General features: G+C 45.5%; 1 protein-coding gene across 1 annotated transcript in view; it reads left to right on the top strand.

The window, feature by feature from the left end:
* Positions 1-14,548, top strand: part of PSTPIP1 (proline-serine-threonine phosphatase interacting protein 1) — a 56,513-nt gene extending 41,965 nt beyond the window's left edge. Inside the window, exons 9-16 of the mRNA XM_036389467.2 lie at positions 946-991; positions 1,782-1,861; positions 4,172-4,270; positions 4,770-4,866; positions 8,073-8,154; positions 9,657-9,727; positions 10,929-11,026; positions 12,559-14,548. Of these exons, the coding sequence (XP_036245360.1) occupies positions 946-991; positions 1,782-1,861; positions 4,172-4,270; positions 4,770-4,866; positions 8,073-8,154; positions 9,657-9,727; positions 10,929-11,026; positions 12,559-12,690 (705 nt within the window). The 3' untranslated portion in view covers positions 12,691-14,548. The remainder of the gene's footprint in view (positions 1-945; positions 992-1,781; positions 1,862-4,171; positions 4,271-4,769; positions 4,867-8,072; positions 8,155-9,656; positions 9,728-10,928; positions 11,027-12,558) is intronic.
* The last annotated feature ends 1,594 nt before the right edge of the window (positions 14,549-16,142 follow it).

Here is a 16,142-nt window from a genome sequence, read left to right as displayed (position 1 = left end):
CCTGGCCCTGCCAAAATGACACCAAACATTTCACAGCTCCAATGGCAGCTAAACCTGACCCAGCTCCTTCCATGCAGAAGGATCCCAGGGTGCTCCATTGCCAGTTCTTCCCTGAACGTGCCAGCACGTTGGGAATGCACAGAGGCAGCTCAAGCTGTTTAATTCTGCTCAGCATTTGCAAACAGTTTGGGCCAGGAAGCAAATAAGAATGAAACTTCTATTCCCAGCTTACTCCACATTTCCCAGCCAGCTGTGGTGAGGAATATGATCATAAGAGCCCCTACCTGAGCCTTGTCTGCAAGGGCAGGAGGAAGAATGCATGGCCCTGACGTCTAGAGCAGAGCATTACTGTGCTGTCACCCCATCTGTGCAGAAGGACCTGAGAGCACAGACCTGTCACTGATGGCTGTTTTCTCATTTGCTGAAAGCTGCAGGTTTTTAAAACAGAGGACTTCTACTTAGAGTGAATTTCACTTTTAGGCTTCTGAGTTGTTGTGGGAGATAATCTGGCATTTGCAAAGTATTTTAAAAGTTGTGTGCTTTTCATCTGAGTATTACATGAGGAGCTTGAAAGATGAAGAATTTTAACTGCCATTTATTTCTGCTTATAAATATCTATTAGAGAAGCACATCAAACAATTGAGAAAAAACAGCTCAGCCAGCAGGCACAGCTTCAGGCTGGATCACCCTGGCTCTGAGCTCCTCTGGCAGGGATGTCTGAATGGAAAGATTTCCCTTGAAGTCATTGCACCTGTGGCTGCACCTGGGAAATCCTGGTCCCTTCTCCATTCAGCAGAACTGTGCATGAAGGGGGGACAGCCAGGAAGTTCTTGTAAGTTAGAGCCTTTCCCCTAGGGGGGAAAAGAGAGCAGGCAGCACAACAAAGTGGGGCAGAAGGAAAAATATGTCAGGAGTTAATTTGGGGTGTTTCTTTTTCTGTTTCAGAGCCAGAACAAAGCCAAGCAATGCAGAGATGCAGCAAATGAAGCAGGTGATGCTGTTTGCAGCTGAACTGAGTCTTCTCAGCAAAGATCTACCAGCACAGGCTTTTGATAGAGCACATCCAAATCACCCAGGCTGCCAGGGTTCCCAGAGTCACCTGCCCAAATATTAATGAAAGAGCAGCAACCTGAGAGTCACTGACACTCCCCTCTGTGGAAATGCCAGTGTCCTGTTTACATTAAAGAATTTACAGAAGACTTCCTTTAGGGACTCCACCAGGGAAGAAAAGCTCTTCTTGAAGCAAGTCTGAAAGCACAGTAGAGCTCAAATTGCCCTGAGAGAGCCCAAATCCCATCCCCCATGCCCATGGGCATGAGCACAGCAGTGATGTGCAGCCACAAACGTGTGTATGGCCAGCAGGACAGGCCAGCACAACCTGAGCTGGCTCAGGAGCTCTGGCTTGTGCCTCCCTCGCCATGGAACAGCTTCCACCAGATCACATGGCTCATCTGGCTGGCTGGGAATGGAGAGAGCCTCAGGATGCTCAGTGCCCAAGCAAGGTCCAGGCTCTTCATCTCTGAATTGTGTTATCCCTACCATACAGTTTATAACTGACCTGCAAACCATACTGAGAGAATCCTTACTCTAGTATACAGCTACAAAGAAAAAACCCAATAATTATTGTGCCCCACCAGTCCCAAGCTCACATATCCTTGTGATACTCAAGCAAACCACAGGCCTGAAGTATAGGAAATTACAGGAAAGGCTCAATAGGAGGAAAGAGAAAAAGGCTGTATCACTTTTTCCCTGACTGCTGGGTTTGTGTTCTGTGTTTACAGAGAACGTTTACAAGCAGAACATTGAGCAGCTGGATAAGGTCAGGACAGAGTGGGAGCAGGAACACATCAAAACCTGTGAGGTAAACATTGACTTCTGCAGAGGTGTTTGCACACTCTTTATTTTATCCCATTGGAAGATTTCAGTCTAAGGCCTGAAATGCCATCCCAAGGGTTTTGCTGTTTGCTTTATGTGGAGTTCCAACAGAGGTCTTTGCAAAATTACTGCAAAAACTAGAGTTTGTTTAGACATAGCTGCTCCTGTATCACTGACATTCTCCTTGCTTGGTCAGCACAGCTATGTAAAAATGAAGGAGAGGAATAAGTGCAGAGGTGGGAGAGGTGGAGCAATATATGAACTGGTACATACCCCAGTCACTCTTCATGTTTATAGCACTTTGAATTCACCTGCAAGAATATTTGTCCTCTGCAATGAAATAATCTTTCAGTTGAAAGGCAGTGGTAGAGAAGTCTCTGTCTCCATTTTACTGAGGATGGACAAGGAGATTTGCACTTGGCTATTAAGTTTTGCACAACAATTTACAGGAACTGGTTGGCATCCAAATCAGCCACTCATTTGATCACAGTAATTCTTCAAGTACATTTGCCCATCTGCTAAAGTTTGCTATATTTACTTGTTGCAGGCTTTATTTCCACATAAAATAAAATGCCAGGAGGATACATTTCCAGTTCCCTGCTTCCTCTTAAATATTCCCTATCTGAGAGGACTGAAAAGCCCCACAACTGGCACAGACATTTCCACAGATATTATGCCAAGCCTTAGTCTTCCAAAGATGCATATTTTCTCTCTTCTTAAAAAGCCAACAAACCAGTGAAGCATTCCACAACCTCACACTCTTTTTGTCCCATATAGCTAAATCCTGGCCAGCCCACAGAGCTTGTGACCACTGCTTAATCCAAACAGCCACTCATAAAGCAAGGGCATCTTCAGTGCCTTCTTTTAAAAGTGCTTGTAAAGAGAAGAACTGATACTCTTTGGGGTTTTTTTAAACTAGCAATTAGTACAAAAAGCAGCTTAAAATCCTACACTTGTGGCTGCATAGTGGGGAATCTGGAAGTGCTGGGGTTGCTTGGGTCTGTAACTGAGTGCTGGACAACCACAGCCTGAAAGTGCTGCCTGGCAAGTGGCAGCTCTGGGGTGGCCTTTGTCACAGGGGCTGTGCCACGTTGTCCTGGAATGCCCTGGTTCTCCAGCAGCACCAGGGATGTGTCAAACACAGCACCCAGCTGTGCTTTTCTGGCTTTTCTGTGCTTTTCTGGGTGCTGACAAGGGCTTGAAAGGCCAGAGTCACTACAGTTCCTCCTTGGATTAACTGCATTTCCTGACAGGGCACCATTTATCTGGAAAATTCCCTGTTGGCTCTGGTGCTGTTTCAGCAGCCTCGAGGGCCACAGGCTTTCTGTTCAGAATGAGCATCCAAATACTCATCCTCCACCTTGCAGGCTCTCTTTAAAACCTTTACTCTCAGAAACCAGACCCCACAGCAGCTTGCTCCCTTAACAGATTCCTTTTTCTGGGTTTCTTTACTTGGTAAGTCATTAGATGGCAGGAAGCATACCCAACTGAGTGTTCTACTGAATGCTGTATACATTTGTGGTGTTCTGGACATAATTACTAGCAAATAGAGATGGAGACAGATGGCTGGAAGCATCTGAGATTTTCACACCTCATAGAAAACCAAAACTTTGTTCTACTTTTAACAGTACAACGTAGAGATCAGGGTGATTTGGTTTTTTTCAAGTTTTTAAAGAAAGAGCTTATCTGCCTCTTCCCCCAAATCAGTTCACACTTCTCTCTCCCTTCCTTCTCCCTAAGCAGTGCAGCAACATGAGGAAGCCAGACAGATAAAGGAAGGGAATAACTCTGAAGACAGAAAATCGTCTTCTCTTTACCACAAAAGTAACCTTTGATAGTCAACTCCAGAGAGCCCCAAGTACTTTCAAAAGAGAAAAGTTTACAGCAGCATTTTAGATGGCAGAGGTGGATAGTTTTGAGTTTTGCCTCTACCTCTAACATAAATACAATCCTTTCATGCCAGTACTCTACTGCTCTGTTAAACATCCAGATTTCAGTGTGATGGGCAGACAGGACCCTGCCTCTGAAATCCTCAACAGCAGAGGTAGCAGTCAAATCCAGATCTGGAATCCTCTCCCCTGCTTTGTTTTTGTCTCTAAAATAGAACTTGAATTTGGTGCAACCAATTAGAACAAATTTTTGAGCATGAACAGTAGATGTAGTTTCTCCACCAACTGAAAAAACATCCTTTACCATGGTGCCCTCAGCACAGGTTTGCATCCCCAGCCCTGTCCCAGCCTGCAGAACCAAGAACTCAATACCACAAAGCTCCATCACGTTTCCTGTTTGCTTTTAGGTCTTCCAGCTGCAGGAGTGCGACCGCATCACGATCCTGCGCAACTCGCTGTGGGTGCACTGCAACCAGCTGTCCCTGCAGTGTGTGAAGGATGATGAGGTACAGCCCGCCCTGCCCTGCAGGGAAATGTCTCCCTCCTGCTCTCCCAGATGCCATCCAGATGCATGTCTGCATGCAGGCAGGCTGTGGCACTTGGTGGCACTCCTTGGTGTGCTGGGAAATGCTCCCTGCTCCCAAAACACTGCTCAGTGTACCTGGGCTCTGACTCAATTTCAAAAAAGGCATCCAGTCATGGCCTCAAAAGTGGAAGATGTAAAGAATACACTAGATTTGACTTTGAATGGCTGTTTCCTGCTATTAATTTCTTTATTGAAGAGTTCTGGACTGCCTTTGTCCTGCTCTCTTTAAAGACCATCCAGAGCACAAATAGGGGTGTTTACAAGAATATTGGTACAGGGGGCAGGCTGAAGAGCAGCCAGGTCAGACATCTACCAAGTATAAAGTGTTTCTTAAGGGGACAATTACTACAATAGCGTTGTTTATTAATTCAATGTGAAATGTTAAAAGTTAAATTGAACTCTTGGATTCTGTTTTGTAGATGTATGAAGAGGTTCGGGTCAGCTTGGAGAACTGTGTTGTAGAGTCAGACATAGACTACTTCATTAAGACAAAAATGACAGGAACACAACCTCCAGGTAATTATTCCTACTGATCTTGTCAGATGGCTTGTGCAGTACACGTCCTTTGGAGGTGAAACCAGCTGGAGGAATTCCTGCTCCAACTTTTCATTCCCACCTGCCATAGCTCACTTCCCCCACACCGTGCTGCCATCACTGCCTGAGTGATGCTCTAAGTGGGATAGCAGAATGATCCAGATTAAAAATAACCCTCCAAGGAAGAAAAAACTTGTTTTGGCTTTGGAGCCAGGCTCATTTCACAGTACAGCTGAATTGACACTGCTAAGGAGGTGGCAAATTGCCTTGCAGAAATGGCAACTTCAACTTCCTGCAGTGTGACAAGACAGAGCCACCTCACCAGTAACTGCACCCCAGTGTCCCCTTGGCAGAGGTGCTGCCTCCTCATTTACAGCACAGAGAAGTTTTCTATTCTGTTCCACATGCCCAATGGGGAATAACAAATCTTCTGCTCTCTGGAAGTTTGCATAAGCCAAGACTTTGGCTGGGAGAAATTCTGAATGAAATTGGCTTTGTCCCAGCACAGGGAACTGCTGTCAGGCTCACAGGCTCTGGCCATTCAAGCCAAAGCTGCTTTTTCCTTGACTTCAGTGCTCAAAACCTCTGGTCTGAAATGGAGATTGACCCAGCATGAGGCAAGAGCAGGTGGAGAATGAAAACCTGCTGCTCCAGGGTAGGAGTTCTCCAAACACCCTGCAGGAAAGGAGTTGTCAGATGTGTCACATGGCCAGACACAAACCACACCTGTACTTCAACAGACAACACAAGAGAGTTACATAAAGCCCTTCATGCTAGGAGTTGTACAGGTACAAAATCAGGGCCTGATCCCTGGGGATAATTATCTCCTACAAGAACAAGTTCCACCCCTTTGATTTCACTGCAGAGCTCAAAGCTGGCAGGAATTGCACCCCAGGCTCTTCTTCAGCAGAGCTGGGTGCTGCCACTAACTCAGCACTGAGCTATCTGAGGCCTGCTTTTCACTCAGCCTTTTTGCCATTACTCTTACGGTGGCTAAAAAATGGGATTTTTGGGATTTTTTTTAAACTAGTATATTGATATTAGTGCACTGGATGCCATTTTGCTGCTATAGTTTATTCTTCTTCACATAGGGGATTTAAATTCACTGAAAAGGAATTTATCCAGGAAAAATTACATTTTCAGTGGCGGAAAGGAGAACTGTGCCTTGCAACAGTATAAAACCCCTTCTGTATACTAAGAAATGTGTAATTCTCAGCTGATGTTTCTTGGTTTAGGTTTTTGGGGATTTTTTCTATTTAAGATTTGTCATTCTCCAGTCACCTAGGAAATTTCTACAAAAAGCTCTTGGCCATGTCAGAGTCATTTCTAGTAAGAAGTAGGTGGAAAAAACCCTTGAGAGCTTTATGAAAGGCAAAGAAAAACCTGACTTGGTTTTTTGTTGTTTATTTTTGTCACCTTCTAGAAAATTACAGAAAATGTTCTGGAAGCAATATCCCAGTTTCTCCACAGCTCTGGCTAATGAGTGTGCACTGTAGCACGTGGTGAGCTGTTGATCTGTGCTATTATTTGCAAAAGGCAGGAGGAAACCCAGGTGTCATTTTGCATTGTGTGGCAGCAGACCTTCATCCTGACCAAACCTTCCTGATGGTCTTGCTCCCTTCCTTTCCTACCCAGTCTTACAATGCCCTCTAGACTGGAAACTGCACCAAAGTGACAATGCAGAAGGGCAACAGGAGACCCTTAAATTGGTCAGAAAACTCCCTAATTACTGTGAGTTTTATTTGTAGGGATTCTTCACACTCTCTAGCTCTGGGTGCCTGCTCTGCTCAGTATCCTGGCTGACACAGTGTGAGAATGTCAACAGGACCTTTAGCCCCAGTCTAATGTCTTTGTTAAGGTGCTGCTATCAGGGCTGAGATAAAACACTATCACAGGCTTCACTCGTGTTTGCTTGGCTCTCACTGGCGCAGGCTGTGTGGCCACCAGCTGTGAGACTGCACCTGGGAGCTCTGAGCTGACAAATAAATCCATCTGTAACTATTTCATCTGTAAAGTTACACTTGGAAACAGTCTGAATTTCACCCTTAACAACACCATAGGGGAGAGCGAAGGAACTGCAATCTAAATGTGTTTGAGAGAACAAAACCCAAATATCTCTGGGTAAACAGCAAATAAGCTCTCAGGAGGTGGATGGGGGAGGTATGAAAGGTGGGGAAACACACAAGCAAACACCAGGAAATTGCTCGTTATTGCTGCAGGCAATAACACTCAGAAACATCCGCAGCTCCGGCAAAAATTCCTGACTGAGGAAAGAAGAAACAAAATGCGCTGCAGCAAATTCTGTCATGAACACGGTTTAGGGCACTCAGTGACCATACTCTGCCCCCTTAAATCCTGAGCTTTGAGGCCACAGAAGAAAGAGCCATGGAGGAAACTGCCTTCCTCATTAGGGCAGTCACAGATCCTGGAATGGGCCTTGGGTGCCTGGCCACCAGGGCCATGGCTGTTCACAGCCACTGGAACCACTCAGTTCCCCTGAGCTGCTCCAGCCTCATTCCAGGTGTGACAGACAACTGCTCACTTTGAAAATTTAAAGAGGTTTATTAAACCTTAACAAAAAGACAACAAAGGACTACATTAGGAAAAAGCTGCAGTGCTGGGAACTGCCCCTCATGCATACCATGCAGCCAGCTCATCTTCAAGATGGGTGCTCAGTCTTTTATACCCTTGGGGGTGGCATCAGCCAGCCCTGGCCCTCCAAAGTCTGTCTGTCAGCTCTTCTGTGCTATTTATCAATGGAGACTGCTTTGTAACTGTGTTGGAGGTCAGATGTTGCCATGCCCAGCCCCTAAGCACCCCCAGGCTTTTCCATTCCCACCTGCCCCATGCAAGGGACACCTGTGCAGCCTTCCTTTACCTGTGCTAGACAGCCCTGGCTGTCTGATGGCAACAATACAGGGGGGAAAGGGAACTATGAGGAGAACAGAGGACATCTAAACTACAATAACATAACTGTACATCACTAAAGCTTCTCCTAATATTCACACAATAGTTAGCCCTTAATTGCAAGAGCCAATCATCTCATTATCCATCTATAACCCAGGTGAGGGCAGGCAGGTGCTGCCCTGAGTTTGCTCCAGCAGCCCCAGGGCACATTGTGGCAGGGAGCAAACAGAGTTTTCTCAGTGGTTCCTGTTTGAACACTTTGCTTTTCTTGCCCTGTGCAGATGCCATAGGCTACGAGAGCTACTACAGCCGGGAGCGCAGCTGCAGCCCCAGCCCCAGCCCAGCCTGTGGCATGATCAAGAGGTGAGGCCAGAGGTCCCTTCCCGCAGCAGCAGCCCTGCCTGGGCACTAAACACCACTGGGAAGCCATTGCTTCCCCCAGAGTAGCAAGAGGCAGCAGTGAGTGTGACTTGAGACAAGAAGTGAAGGTACTGAAATGCAGTGGGAGTGATCTTGGCGTCCCTCCAGTGGGAGGAGGGACAGGGGATGAGTTCATCACACAATTACTGGGCCAGCAGGGGGGAGCAGCCAGAGTTTCCTCTTTGCTACTGAGTCAGGGCACAGGGCAACAAAACCAGTTTGTTCCAGGGAGGGTGAAGGTGAATGTGGCTGGGAGCAGAGGCTGGAAGAGCTTTCCTTTGGGGCCATTCCTCCATGCTTACAGCACCACTCAGCTGAGCAGAACAAAGAGCTGCTCTGTCAGGATCCAAGGGGGAAAACACAGGATGGAAAAACTGTGATGATCAGGGAGGCAATTTTCCTCATTCTGATCCCTTTCTGCTGGTAAATGTTAGAACATGGATGCAGTCATAACAGCAGAAGAGCATGGTGCCTCTATTGGTTTAAATATTTTATACTAAAATGGCAAATTCACAGTGGGGAGGGCATCACAGTTAAAGCAGAAGAGATTTAAAATTTAACAAGCCCTATGACATGGCAAGGACAAGGAGCAGGCAGTGATCTCCCATTTGGAATGTGGTCCAGGCTTGCCAGGGAGCTGCTCAGGGTTGTACACAGGGCTTTGTTTTTCAGTTGGAAACTGGATCTTCTCTAATAATGAATTCAGTGCTGCATCCTGTGCAGTTACATAAGACAATTGTCCTGCCATTCAGAGCACAACTGTGAGCAGCATGGGCAAGGAGCCTGGAGAGACTCAGCCTGAGTCTTTCAGGAACTCTTGAGAGAGGAAATCCATTTTCCAGAAAAACTGAATGTTCACTAGCTGAAAAATCAGGCCCTTTAAATATGCCTTAAGCATGCAATGCTATTTCTATCTCTGCTTGAGAATCCTAATCCATTTTCTCACTTTGCTTAGTCTTCAGTACCCAGCTGTGATATAGGAAATAACTAGGGATAGATTAAAATAAAAATTCACTTAAACTCACAGCTTTTAGAAAGGCTTGTTACACAAGCTCTGTATTTTAAATTGTATCAGGGTTTTCCTCAAACACAAAGAGATGTTAATCTCCTATAAGCAACTGACAATTTTCATCATTTTAACATTGTGGAATAATTGGAGTTTCACACCATGAGCCTTTGGCTCAACAAAAAAAATATTATCTGCTGCATTTCATGCACAATTTAGTGAAGGCTGATGGTTCAATAGTCTGCTGCATTTTTAAAAACACATTTTTAAAGGAAGATTAATATATCTATAGCATAAAAGAAAATAGAAGGCCATGGGAAGAGATGACATCTACTCTGTGAAGCAGATGGAGGGAAGGCTGAGTCAGAGCTGAGATGAAGGAATGCTCATACCCAGGCCTGTTCACTCATTTTGGTTTTGGCTTCTCTTGGTTCTGCAGATTCTCTGGACTACTGCATGGGAGCAGCAAAAACAACACAGAAACTGCCACTCCTTCAGCCCCTCCTCTGGGTATGCTCTGCAGGAAATCAGTTTACCAGATGTGTTTGTTTAGATTGTGTTGCTAAACCAGGCTTTGACATGGAGCAGAAGTCTACAGCAGATATTCACATGTTGGCAGGCAAGAGTAGTCTGGAAATTAATTTTGCTTGGATGTATATTAACAAATTTCCCAGTTTAAAGTGCCAAATAATCCACAGAGTCTTCAAAACTTCCATCTAGGCAGGGGGAACCTGTACATTCAGAGCAGCAGTCTGACATAGCTATTAGTTTTCTCCTTGTGTACCATAACTACCACTAAAAAGCCCCACAGAATACATACCATTTTTAACACACCAGGCACATGGCTTATTAATACAAATATCCATCTCACCTCACAGTTACACTGCTGTCTTGTAATCCTTATAACTAGGAATTTATCAGATGATATTTAAAACACAGTATTTTGACTATGTAAAAGGTAACAGTTTATGACATTTTTATTGATTTGATATTAAACAAAAGCATTTTAACTGTAGTTCTTACCGAAAGAAAAAGTTGTTTTCAAACAGCTTTAAAATCAACTGCCTCTGCCAGCCCTGCCTGCTTGGGCACCCAGAAGCAGAGCCCAGACTCTCTCTTGGTGCTCAGCAGGGGAAGCCCCCAGACAGATGCTGGGAAGAAAGGAGAAGTTTCCCTAATTACAACAAGCTGAATTAAAACAAAACATCTGCAAAAAAAAGTGATGTCCATGACAAATAGCTACGTGAGAACTGCAAAACCCCCTGGAAAATGTCTGGTGACCCACTGGCTCAGTATTTCCCATTTTTCTCAAGGAGAAAAGGAAAGTCTTATGTGAGCCAGGGAACTGCTAGAATTTTATGCCCCCAGTAGCAACTTGTTAAACCATTTTAATCAGTGTTTCCCTCCTTGGATGACTTGGATAGTGTTTTACCAGGGGAAACCTTTTTCCCGACCTGAGGCTGAAGCTAGTTTCTGACCTCCCACAAAGTTCAATGGGTGTATTGTCATCCCATCAATGGGGGACAGTTTTTGTGCAAGATTTACCTACAGCTCACAGCAGCTTTTCTATATGTGTGCATCTCCAGGCAGGGAGAGAACAGAAAGCTTTGTATTTGTGAAGTCTTGCATATGATCCCATGCTTTTGTAAGCAACTGAACTCTTTGTTTCTGTGCTGGGTATTTCTTTCTTATTTCCCCCACCCCCTTGCAGAGAGAACAGAAGGAGTCTATGCATCCATCTTTGTAAATGAAAAAGCTGAGATCACATCATCACAGGACTACAGAGTGCTTTATGACTACACAGCCCAGGTAAAAAAGGCCTCAAAATTAACACTTCAGAGAGTCACATTTAAAATAAGTGATGCTGATTGAAACATCCTGGAAGTGTAAATTGTGTGAAGGAGATATTACTGTCATCTTACAGCCAGGGACATGGTCTGTCCTGCTCCAGTTTAGCACACTGGTTCTCCATGCTGGAGGGGGCAGAATCCCATAAGGGACATTCCTTCCTGTACTTCCACGTTGCAAGCTGCAGAATCACAGTGGATGTGGTTCATCTGCCAGCTTAAAGAGAACAATCTACATCCTGAACTGGGATATTGAACTCTCCCTGACTCCAGTCCTAACTAGGCAGAATACCATTAGTAAAAGGTTGTGAATGGACTGGTTATAAATATTTGTTAATTCAGATGGACTCCAGAACATGGACTCCAGCCCTTCCTGTTTTACATGTCAGTTTAAAGGTTCCTTTTATTGGCTTTAGATCAGCAGAAGAAACAGCATCCAGGATGTTTCATGTCTCAGTGCAGAAAGCCTCACACCAGGGACCTGCCACCAACATTGAAGAAATGTGACAGTGACAAAATAGATAAATGCCAGATAAATTATGAAAACAGAGAAAAAGCTCAAAAGGAGCACTTTCCCTTAGGTACAGCAGTATTCCAACATCTTTTATTTGATGTTGGGTTGTTTGGGGTTTTTTTGCTTAATTTTAAACTTTCTTTTATTATTTACATGAAATTTCATGCAAGCATAGTTGAAAGCACCTCAACTGCTAATGGCAGTTCCCCTAAGGAGACTACTGGATCACCTCATTTCTGCAGGAGTCCCTTAAAACTGTGCCACACAGGGATATTCCCTGCTGAGAAAAGAGCCTGTTACTACCTTTAGTATATTGTACACTGAGGCCTCTCATTTTTTGAGTCCATTCTTACCGACTCAGGTGCATTAAATTCAGTTTTAGCTGACACCTCAAACATCTCTGGAAGCCTCCCTTATGCTGTTTTCTATTTTCTACACTGTAGGCAGCAAAGTGGTTTCCTATGGAAAATAGGACAGCACCACTGAACACTGATGGCTGCCTGGGAGCTCAGGGAGAGCTTATTTGCAACTACTGCATTTGTCTGGGGATGAAAGTCACTGCTGTCCAAGAGTCACTGTCCCCCACTGGTCACTGCTGTCCCCTGCTAAAAGAACTGACAGACCTATTTCAGGCAGGGATTAGCAGAGGCACTGTTACCCCCCTTAGGAATTAAGCTGTGCTCTATTTAGCAACACCTGCAGACTATGCAGGTCATGGTGAGCTGCTTTAGGAGAGTGGTGTTTAACCCTTTCTGGACTTCCCCAGTGATAAAAGCATCAGGTTGTGCAGGAGGAGGCACCCCGGAGGCTGGGGAAATCTGAGCATTTTAAAGAAAAAGCCAAAATGCTTAATCCCTCACTGTGTGGTGTTTCAGAACCAGCACTGCTGATGAAGAGCAGGATTTAAAAAACCCCACCAGATACTTCTTGCCCCCACTGTGCTGTCAGGCTGTCCCATTTGTCTCCCTGTCTCCTTTCAGAACACGGATGAGCTGGACATCAGTGAGGGGGACACCGTGATTGTCATCGCGGAGAACGACGACGGCTGGTGGACAGCAGAAAGGAACGGCCAGAGGGGCTTCGTGCCAGGCTCCTACCTTGAAAAGCTTTGATGAAAAGGAGCCCCAGTCCTCAGACTTTACAAATATTCTATTACTGAAAACAATCAGCACACAAGGTCTGCTTCAGGACCTTCAAGAGCATCCCAATAATAATGTTTTCTACAACCACCAGTCAGGAAATAACCAACTGACCATGCTTTTCTCTCCCTTGCTCCTGCTTCATGCCATTATTCTCCTGGCCTACACTATCTGAAAAACCTCCTGAGAGATTAGGACTTGCATGTTTTGGCACAGTCACTCAGCACACTGTGCTGCCAGCAGTGTTTCAAAGCTTGGTGATCCTGGGAGGAAAATCCCACCCAGATCTCAGCTGTGCAAAGGGAAAGATCACAGAAGCAAGTGCAGTTTCTGCAGGCTGGAGAACTGTCCCCAGCCAGCCTGGGAGCCACCCTTATGGTCATGACAGCCACATTCTCTGCCATGGATCCCTTTCTCCCCATGCACAGGCCATGCTGGCATTTTTGACAGAGGATGGTTTATCAGTCACGGATGAAAATACAAAAAACAGCAAATGCACCCAGAGAGGAGCACCTGAAGGACCAGGACACATCCCTTGTAGGAAAACTTGATGCAGTCCCCATCACAACCATCTCCTAACACAACGGAATTCATGCTAGCCATGGGCTCTGCTTTGCTCTGCATTCTGGGACAGATGATGGGCCCAAGGCTTGCTTTTTCCTTGGCTGGAAGGTTTCCCTAACACCCCTCTGGGATTATGAAGTTTAAAAATCCAACAACACAAACAGCAGCTAAGCCAAGCCTCCAGCAGTGCTGCACTGCCCTGATTCCTCTCCTGTGAGCCCCAGAGAATTGCCAATCACCTCCCCTGCAATGTCAGCAGGGCAGCCTCCCCTCCCTTCCACTGCTCAGCCCCTCCTGCCCAGGCTGCTCTGGCTCCCTGGGCTGCCTCAGCCTCTGCACCTCTGTGATTGCTGCCACAGGGACACCCTGGGCCTTTCCAGTCACCTCTAATGTGCTCATTCTGCAACAAAACCTCTTCAGAGGTGTTGCACTGTGCAGGTTCACTGTATTTCACAGATTTCAGCTCTATCAGTCTTTCTAATTTATTATTTAAGAATGTTTCCAACTGTTACTGTACTGTACAAGGGATTGGTGGATAGTTTCTGCCATTCTTCCCTTTTCAGTATTTCAAGATAGTTTAAAAAAATTTAAACCTGGTGATTTAATTTGAATCAGAGCAATCTATTTCTGGGGTCAGAATGACCATTTGCCAAGGTTTCAGGCCTTAAAACTGACAATGAAAATTAATCCTATTGCTACCTGAAAGGCATGGAGGAGAGAGGAACTGTTAGCTCAGACATACAAAAAGGACAAGAGAAATCAGGACAAAAGGAAAAGGTGTAATGGTCAATGCAATCTTTTCTGAAATGAAACACAGTGAAGGTCAGAGGTACATGCAGTATCTTATTTGAATTCTGCCTTCAAGGATGGAACAGAAGTTCCAGGCCCTTTCCCTTTGGCTGCCTGCAGTGCTTTGCACAGGCCCTTGTCCTTCTCCCCAGTTCCCCCAGCACATCCACAGCAGGGCTGGAGGGCCATGAGCCCCTGGCACTAGCCCAGGCTCAGGGGCTGGGATGGCACTGAAGGCAGCAGAGTGAGAGCAGCAGCACTGCCCAGGCTGAAGGGGAAGGAGAAGCCTCTGTGACACACCTCAGGTGACACAAAGGACAGCACTCGTGCAGGCTGCCCAACAACCACAGCATCCCTTCTTAGCTACAGCAGGAGAGGAAACCAAAAGCACAAGAGATTTCATGTATTCACTTCTTGAACACTCAATCTTCCACAAAGAAGACTGTAATGAGCCAATAAATAAAGAAATTTAGATAGATATTTTGCAGATTATCTTAATTAAACAGAAAAAAAACCAAAACCCCAAACCCACTGAGATACACCTTCCCTGCTGATGTGGGACACACAGATTTTGCAGGACAGCTCATTTCCCTGGGGGCCCAACTTCACACAAGGCACTGCAGGGCCTGCTCTTGACTGCCCTGAGATCCAACTGCAGATCATCTTTGCTTCCATGGACCACATGGTCTGCATCACAAATGGACAGCTGGTGGAATGGTGCCTGCTGTTTCTCTCACATCAGATCATTCCATATTTTTGCTGTTAAAGTCAGGATACCAATTTCCTTTCTACCAGTCTCTTCTTCTGTCAAGTAAACACTGTTGAATGGCAAGAGGCTATAGGTATTTCAAAATCTCCCCAGTGTCACAGCATTTGGGTTCCACATGCTAACTCCAGACTATTCAGGAAATGAAAAAGCAGCAGCAGTGTTTTCCCATGAATCCTCTGCTTCACATTGTTTAGATATGGCTTGGAACTACTTATCAGCCAAATGCTTCAGTTTGCCCTATCTGCATGGCAGCACTTGTCACAAATAGAACAGAGATATCAAGGAATACCCACACCCTCTGAGAACAGCCACATTTTAGGTGTCATCCATCTACCACCCCCATCAGTAGGAAAAGCAGGAAGGTCAGTTGTAGGTTACTGCCTTAATAACATTGCCCTTATTAACATTTCCTCTCCAGTTTGGTAACATTTGGGCAATAAAACTGACACAATCAAGTTATTATTCAATTTTCAGCTAAGGTGGGAAGCTGAAATGGGCTCTTTCCAGTGGCATTCTTATACTAAAGTCAAAATGTGTATTGTTTTCTTTTACCATTTACTACCAATTAAGGAGAGGAACAGGAAAACCTGTATGAAATAACATTTAACCAATGACAACCACATGTAACTAGGAAATGTCTGCAAGTGTAGGGCAAGGTCCATCTCTGCACAGAACAGATTTCTGCATATTAAGAGCCCACAAGCCAGTAGCAACAACAAAGTAGTATCAGACTAGAAACAGAGATCCAAGAGACCCAGCTCTTGGACAGCCAACACAGCCAGGCCTCCTGCCAAGCTCAGTGATCCATAGAGCCAACCAGCTTCCAGCATTTCCAACAACCAGCAACTAAGAGGAAGAAATCAAGCTCTTCCCAGGTGGGCATGTAGCAACAGCAGGAGCACAGTGACTGATCAAGGTTTGAAGTGTTTGCCACCTCCCCCAGGACCCTTGGCTTGAGCTCTGTAGTGTGAACAAGCCCAGCACACATCAGCCAGAGTGGTAACAGATGATGGGCATAAACAGTGGAACTCTTACCTTGGCTTCCTTCCTGTCTCAAGGGCTGAACTCATGGTCTGAGCCTCCTCTCCAGAGGTAATATTCTCCCATTTGCAGCTCATCCCTCACTGATTACTGAATGCAGCTGAAGTGGAAGCACATGGATCCAAGAGGAGATCATTTCAGCCAAGCACCAGGTGGGTGTCTGACAGGAGCCTGGGTGGGCATTGAGGAACACCCAGCTCAGCTCTGGTGGGAAACTCACACACTCTGGGGTACCACAGAACCTCCTGGCAGTATCACAGTG

The sequence above is a fragment of the Molothrus ater genome, chromosome 13 (genome assembly GCF_012460135.2).
Source record: "Molothrus ater isolate BHLD 08-10-18 breed brown headed cowbird chromosome 13, BPBGC_Mater_1.1, whole genome shotgun sequence".
Lineage (NCBI taxonomy): Eukaryota > Metazoa > Chordata > Aves > Passeriformes > Icteridae > Molothrus > Molothrus ater.
This window is presented reverse-complemented; position numbering and strand designations above follow the sequence as displayed.